Raw genomic sequence first — 8,491 nt, 5'->3', positions numbered from 1 at the left:
AACAAGTAAGGGTTTTTGTTGCAAATTTGATGACGGCTTTGGCAACGAAAAAAAAATTCGTTGCTAAATTTTGTTGCCAATTTCGTTGCTGATTTTGCAACAAAATTACTATTCGTTGGAAAATCATACGCAAAATTTGGGACAAAATTAGCAACAAAAAAAAATTCGACAAAATTTGTTGACCCCAAATTCGTTGCTAAGTTTGCAACAAAAAAATATTCGTTGCAAAATTCTATAAACTTCTGCAATGAAAGATACTAATTTTGTGACGAATTTGGGGATGAAAATTATTTTCGTCCCTATTTTCGTCTCCAATTTCGTTGCCAATTTTGCAACAAACATAAATTTGTTCCAAAAGTTAGCATCAACCTTTTTTGGACGAAAATATTTTCGTCCCAAATTTCGTCCCCAAATCTTTTGCAACGAATTTTTTTTATAAATTCGTCCCAAAATTCGTCTCAAAATACAGTAATTATTGTAGTGATGTCTGGAATGGCATGTCGCTTAAACAAAATTTACAACGACCTGATTCTCATTAACAGTTAAAACGAACAAAATCATTGTTTTATCGAGGACACGAATGATTAGAGTGACAGCTTTGACTTGATAGAACACCACGTATTCACTTCAAATAACACCATAAACTCTTGCTACCGCTGCAGCTTAACAGTTAATAGTAAAATGAATTTAGACCTGCCATTACTCATTAAACAGGATGACTGAAAAAGATTAAATACATTACGGCCTCTCATTACGCTGCAATGACAATGATGACAATAAGTAGGATGATTCCAAATATCACCAAAAGCAGGCACATCTGAACACAAACCAACGATTTAGCACAAATACACAACAAAAGATTAAGTAGAAGGTAGAAGTTGATCTTACCAAGGAAGAGTTTGACTTTTGGGATTTTGCTGCCTTTTTGAGCTGTGACTTTGCTTGTAAAGTTGCTGAGTGAGAGTTCTCGATGTGGGAGTTGATGTCATCTGTGAGCAAAATATTAGTTAGTCAAAGAGTAAAACAAAAAGCGAAGTATTCAGAAGATACTTTTTCTTACCAATTACAATTCCTTGATCATTAACCAGCACAGCAAGGTCCTTGAAGATTTCATTCACCTGACCAATTTGCTGCTGAATCTCTTGAATACCCTGTTCTCTTTCCTCAATGATTGCCTCATTAAAAACAATTTCATTATCCAATAAAAGTACCTGTTGCCTATTAAAATAAATAAATAAAAATATATTAGGATAATATTGTATTAGTATCTTGTCAAATAATTAAAAACTTAGTGTCCTAACAAAGAAACAGGAAATGAGAAAAAAACAATCTGCTACGTGCTGTGATCCAAGTAATTAAACAGTCCTCTGGATTCTTAGGATCCCCATCTTCACACACCTAAGGATCATGCTATGCTACAATCTGAATTAACCCTGACAATTAACCACAATGATCAAATTGACTATGATCAGCGCCTATGGGCAATAATAGTTTCCCAAATTTGAAACAGGATAGGCTCATGTTCATGCAAAATAACCAACCCCTCATTTAATTCTCTTCTCCTTGTCATGTTTGTTGCCACTCTAATTCCTGTGTGACTCTCAGTATTTCTATGTTCCTCACCAGAAAGTCTCAACTTGATTGTTGGTCTAAGCTGACTAGCTATACCAATTAGCAATTAGCAAGTAGGACATAGTTGTTCTTTATGTAATCCGAGCACAATACACACCTCATCTTCTTCACCACAATATTCTCCTGAGGATTCTCTTTGATTGAGTAGCTCAATCTAACACTGTTTTCCCTCAGACATATTTCCACTCTAATATCCATATCATCATCTAGACAGCTATATTAATCCTCATTGTTCTGCAAAGCTAATACAATGCTTCATCACCTTCATATCCAGACCAAGTATACATAAATGTCATGGTTTTTTCCTTCTGAGCCGGACACTTTAAGTTATTTTACATTAATTTAGTTATAACATTGAATAAAGAGTGTTAAAAGTTACCAATGCTAAACTTTGTCAGTAACAGATGTCTCACCAATCTATGTATTTTAACAATGAAAGTAGAACTAAGTGTAGGAAAATTGTCAATAACAATGCAAATCTAAGCATTGTTGTTAATTTGTTAACAGCATGAGTAGAAATAAACTCTAGGGAGTAGAAAGATGTGATGAACAAAAGCTAGAGCATCGATTGTTGTTATTTGTAGTTCACAATTTATGGGAGTTGGCAGTTGGTACGCATCATCTACATAGGATATTGAGATCTCATCTTTCAAACCTAAAATCCAACCCTGTGCATCCTTCACCTCACCCATGGAAATCATCATTACATTGCGACAAAATGAGCAGGTCAAAGATTGTGGAACTCAGACTTTGAAGAGGACCCAAATAACCTTCAATTGCCAAATGAAAGAAAATGATGTCCGTCGACCATCATGCACTTGTAGTGGCCAACTGAATTTTCCCACAAGATATAAGGTGGTTGTGAATAATCATCAAAGAAATATGTAGACATTAGAAAAATACATGAGCCAAAACTCACCTTCTAGACTCTGCAAGAAGAGCACGTTGATCAAAAGTCTTGGTGGAACCAAAGTCCGCTTCAGTTGCAGCATAACTGTGCAAATGTAAACAGGCATTGATACAAGGCAACTACATAAGTTGCTTGAAAAGACACAGGAGTGACTAAATAAATACAAGTAAAAAGCTATAATTAACTACTAAGTGTGATCATTAGCATGGTTTTGAAGAGCCTGGAGGTCGGGCAGCATATGTGGCCACCTAGAAGAATCCGAAGATTACTACATTGGTCATATATAGCTGCATTAAAACCATCTTATTTGGTTCCCATGAACCTATTTAGACTGAACCAAATTGATTTAAGATCCTAAGCTATCATATTTGGTAACCTGTACTTGTAATCAGTGCTAATTTATAATTTAAATACTTGTTTTGCAGATGAACAACACTTTCGTAACCAAAGTGTTCTACCAACTACTACCTGTATATGATTCTTGAACCTTGATTATTATTCCTGATTAAACCTAACTAGTTCATGTACTAGCATCCAATGCTAACTATACATAATTTACCAAAACCAACTTCTTGTCCAATAGCAAAGTATTTAGGTTAAAGTGCTTTTCGGATTAAAAAGGTTCTGCAAAGAAAGAGACGAAGAAATCAGCTGGTACTGGAGGAAAAAACAATTATGTCAAAGAAACATGAGTTTTATAATTAATTAATTATTTGGGGGAAAAGTGTAAATAATGATCTCAAGAATGATGAATGCAGAAAGCTACCTCTATCAAAATCAAAATGGAATTTATATGTCAATATCTTGTTGACGCCATTGCATTAAGAAAACAACAGCAGCTCAAACCAGAAGTGCCAACAGCAAAATCAAAACTACCTTGAAGGAACAGTGGCTGGTGGATCGAATGGGGCAAATGCAGTTTCCCTCTCAGCTGCGAAGTTCTGAAGTTTCTGGAACTCTTTCAAAATATTTTGGAAATCCTTTGCAAGTTTTGCGTCGGCAATTTTTTTGCTTGCCTGATAGAACATGTAAATACTTAAGAACATGAAAAAACCTATGATCACCATAGAATCAGAACACATCTGATACAAAAGAAAGGGAGATGCGGATTATCATTAGTCAAATGTTTTCTTGTGCATGAATCCATAAAATCACAAGTTTGCATTCATGGTAGATGACAGAAAACTTGGAAAGCTAAAGTTTAATGGGATTTTCTCTTATGTTTAAAGGCATCACAGCCAGATATTCATGATAGAATGGATACTATCAAATGGTAAATGTCAACTATGAATAATCTCTCAATAGAAGTGCTTAGGGAAACAAGGTATTGAATGACTTACAAAATTATTTAACATGATATTGAAAACGAAAAGAATGCATGATCAATGGAGGATAAGTACTCTAGTTCCCTTATATAAGAACAAGGGAGACATATAAAATTGTGCAAACTATAGGGGTATTAAACTAATGAGTCATACTATGAAACTTTGGGAAAAAATAATAGAAAAAAGATTAAGAAAGGAGACCACAGTGACAGAAAATCAATTTGGGTAGGTCGACAATAGAAACTATACATCTCCTTAGACAATTAATGGAAAAATATCGGAAGCAAAAACAAGATCTACACATAGTATTTATTGACTTAGAAAAAGCTTATGATGGAGTCCCAAGAGAAATTATATGGAGAATTTTAGAAAAGAGAGGTGAGCGTAACATATATTGAACTAATTAAGGATATGTATGAGGATGTAACGACCAGAGTAAAGACTTTAGGCGGAATAACTGAAGCATTTCCAATAAAGATAGGGTTACATCAAGGATCAGCCATAAGTCCCTATCTTTTTACACTAATTATGGACGAACTCACTACGCACATTCAAGACACAGTACCGTGGTGCATATTATTTGCAGATGATATTATTTTGGTAGATAAGACACGTGAAGGAGTAAATGCTAAGCTAGAATCTTGGAGGGAAACACTAGAGGAGAAAGGTTTTAAACTTAGTAGATTAAAGACAGAATATATGAAATTTAAGTTTAGCAATATTAGAAGTAATGAAACAATTGTTAAGATAGGAGAAGACGAGTTGTCCGGAACCGAGAGATTTAAATATTTAGGATCATTTTTACAAAATGATGGAGGGATTGAGAGAGACGTCTTACATAGAATACAAGCAGGATGGGTGAAATGGAGGGGAGCGTCAGGTGTTTTATGTGACCGTAAAGTACCTCTTAAACTTAAAGGTAAGTTCTATAAAACCGCTGTTAGACCTGCTATGTTATATGGAGCTGAATGTTGGGCTATGACTCGAGCACATGAGCATAAGATGAGAGTTGCAGAGATGAGGATGTTAAGGTGGATGTGTGGACACACGAAGATTGACAAAATAAGGAATGAGAGTATTAGAGAGAAAGTCGGAGTTGCATCTATTGAGGGCAAACTCCGAGAGACATGTTTAAGATGGTACGGACATGTACTTAGACGACCAATAAATGCTCCAGTTAGGCTATGTGAAACTATGATAAACATGCATATCAAACGAGAAAGAGAAAGACCAAAAAAGTCTTGGTTAGCAACAATAAAACAAGATAAAATTTGTTTAAATATAGATGATGATATAATAGGAGATAGAGCTCAATGGCGTAAAAGGATTTATACAGTCGACCCCACCTAGTGGGAAAAGATTTGGTTGTTGTTGTTGTTATAGTGTGGCTTGTTATTGTTGTTAACATTGTGACTCCCATGTTCAATCAGGTGATCATATATTCCTTAATTGTGATTACACAAGGGGGTTATGGAATGATGCTGTAAAGGCACGTGATTTCTCCCATCATATAACCTCCAGGAATCTAGTTAGAATGGATATACTGCAATCTTGAAGGAAAAATTTGGAAGCTTTTTCATACTATCAACATATATCATGTATGGGAATTAAGGAACAAGAAAGGATTCCAGAAAGATCTGAAAGGCAGAGAAACACAAGAAAGATCACAACAAAGTTATGTGAAGAGTAAGCCCCAAGCAACTAATTTCAATGATTCTAAAAAATTCTGTATTTTCAGCTTTTTAAATCCCACATAGGGTAGCATTCATTGCTCTGCAGAAGGAGAACAAGATCAAATACACAATAGATTATGCAAATAAAAATATAATCTGAAAAGAAATTTGGAGATATATTCTAAAAGGAGGGAAAGAAGACAGTGGATTGAAGCAAAGGTTTGAAAAATCAGCTGATTCTGATCCAGTTTGGCCTACCCAAAGTGGATCCTAGAGCAACAAAGTAATGGATCCCCTAGAAGTAGCTATATGACTCACAGTTGGAGAACAAAAAACTCCAGTGTTAGTTTGCACATCCAGGAGGAATGGATCAATCCATAGAAAAAGGAAGAGTAATCCACTCCTCTGGGTATATAGTGTAGCTCTGGAAAAAGGCAAGCTTAAAAGAAGTGGATGAGGTTGGGAGCGAGAGGTATTAGCAAATAGCATGCTTGCACGTGTGAGGAACAAGGTGGGTAAATTAGGATTTAAGTATGCTTACGTATTTAACTATTAAAAAATATTTAGTTCAATAATTTGGGGTAAACTATTAAGTAATTGGTCAAGGAACAAGTATATGCTAATGAAAGCTATCAAGGAACAAATGCAGTAACTATCCATATTATTAATAATTGATATTTTCAATCAATATATCTACACCTAAAAGCCTCTGTTTAGGCCCAATAAGAAGGACAAAATTGAGAAACTCAATAAAAAAAGGCAACCTATGTTCAATTATAAAACTGAGACCCACCTAAATATAATATTTTTCTAGAGGTTCAATTATTCATGTCTAAATCCATATTAAATTTTGCCTTCTTTAAATTTAAAACTTAAAGTAATTCCAAAAATTAAAAAGAACTTTTAGAACGTATATTTTATTTTATATTTAATATTCAACACATAATGCATGAACAATGAACATGAATTTTAAAAATAATTGATATCTATATTATTTTGAAGTTATCTATTAATTACAAATAGGTATTATTGTATGGTGATTAAATTATATATTATTCTATCATAAATTTGCATTTTATATATTTGAAGATAAAGATAATGATGCTATCATACTTTAATACACTATAATATAACAATAAAAAAGTAATGTTGATTTTTAAAAAATGATATGATGTTAATAATGAATTTTGATAGAATCATAGTTCATATTATTATATAATAGTAACTACATACAAAATAATTATATCCTTTTCTCCTTTTACAGTAGCCGATTCCAATATACCATTCTGCCTACTATTTGAATGAAACAATGATACTTTCTATGATAAAGAAAACATATGAAATATAGATTGGAAAAGGTTTCTTCCTAGAAATCAAGTGGAACTTATAAGTAAGCTTCAAATCAGCATATTTACAATCTTAGCAGATTAGTGCAATACTGATGCAAGGAGAACAAATAAGCTCAAAAGAAGGAAAGAATTGAGCCTTACACTGACTTCAACATGGTGATCTGTTTCACTAGCTTGTTTAAGTTTGACAGAAGTATCTTTAACTAACTGCCCAATTTGTAGCCTAGTATTGTGCCTGTCAGCAAAGTAAATAAAGTTAAACAATGAGGCACAAAATAGGTTCAATAAGAGAACAAGTTTTACTGGGTAAACACAGAATCCGAAAACTCAAACTAAGGTGTAAAGGTATGTAGAAGAATAATATTAGCTACTCCTATAAGTATAACTGATTAAATAGTAAGCTACCACATCTTTTTCCAGCTTATACTACTCCTGACATCAAAAATAGAAAAGATAGAATGTTTGTTTGTTCTTCATGTTTTACTTTGTAGCGACAATAGCAAAAGGTGCCAGTAGGTTCTTTCTTAATTACAGAACTTTCTTAATTAGAGAACTTAAGGTGTGAAGGAAAACTTATTTAGTTCTTTTAAGATATGGCTTGAAAATCTTGCAGGGGCATCACAGGGACCTAATTTTATCATACAACTTCAATAAGCACACAGGGTACTAATAGCAACAAGTAATAACTACATAACGAGCATATCCAAATAGAAAGCATGTAGGATCTACCAACTATTCTGGTAAAAAAATTTTTCATGCATCAAAATTCACTGTAAACTCAAGCAAAAAAATTTATTGAATTCTAGGACCTCCAACACCTTGCTATCGGACAATGCCATCAAAAAGAACATTTTTGCAGAGCAAAAGCTGTCCACTTGAGTTGGAATGAGCGAAAACAAATCATAATTCTTGAGGCATTTATGAGAAAATCGACATGATTTTAAAACTGAATCAATCCATGTATTGCTGGTATCAAGGAGAGATTAAGAAAGAGAAACACTTGTACATGTAGATTAACATGAAAAAGATAAAGAAACCAAATTATACCAATTTACCTGTTTTAGATTTCTCACACACAACAACATTCAAATGAACCTAGAAGCCAGCGGCAAATTCAAATTAAACCAACCGATACCAACGAGCAGTATTGCATTGAGACGGTGGCATAAATAATATAACACCAAATTAGAAAGAAAAAAAAAAATCACATAGGGTCGTGCCCCTCACAGCTTGTTTCGGAGCTCGAGGGTATCCTTGGCTGTGCCGATCGTGTTGACCAGGCGCTCGAAGTTGCGAACGGTCGTGGTAATCTGGAACAGCCCCGCAGCGACTGCTTGCGTCTGATCCTGCCGCCCGCTGGTAAGACCCCGCCCCACTTCCAGATCCTGGAAGCTCATCCTCTCTCCCTCGGCGCCAACCGCAGAGAAAGCGGATGCGAGGAGAATCGCCGAAACGGCAGCCGGCAGGGAATTCGCGTACGCAAGAAAAGAATCCGCAACAACGACAATCAGCGGGGTGGGGGAGGAGATGGGGAAGGGGCGAGGGTTGCGGCTCGCGAGAAGAAAGCCAAATTTGGAATCAATCAACCAAGTTGAAAAAGCA

The 8,491-nt window shown here is 34.8% G+C and overlaps 1 protein-coding gene across 1 annotated transcript; it reads right to left on the bottom strand.

Moving 5' to 3' along the window:
* Positions 1–514: 514 nt before the first annotated feature.
* On the bottom strand, positions 515–8,491 carry LOC122007864 (syntaxin-22-like). The gene is made up of 7 exons (XM_042563394.1): positions 8,117–8,491; positions 7,031–7,124; positions 3,419–3,558; positions 2,552–2,626; positions 1,061–1,218; positions 889–989; positions 515–817 (listed from the first exon to the last, which is right to left on the bottom strand). Exons 1-7 carry the CDS (start codon positions 8,284–8,286, stop codon positions 752–754), a joined length of 804 nt encoding a protein of 267 aa, XP_042419328.1. The 5' UTR covers positions 8,287–8,491; the 3' UTR covers positions 515–751.

The sequence above is a fragment of the Zingiber officinale genome, chromosome 8A (assembly GCF_018446385.1).
Source record: "Zingiber officinale cultivar Zhangliang chromosome 8A, Zo_v1.1, whole genome shotgun sequence".
NCBI classification, from domain to species: domain Eukaryota; kingdom Viridiplantae; phylum Streptophyta; class Magnoliopsida; order Zingiberales; family Zingiberaceae; genus Zingiber; species Zingiber officinale.
The sequence above is the reverse complement of the archived record's forward strand: the minus strand, read 5'-3'. Positions and strand labels throughout refer to the sequence as shown.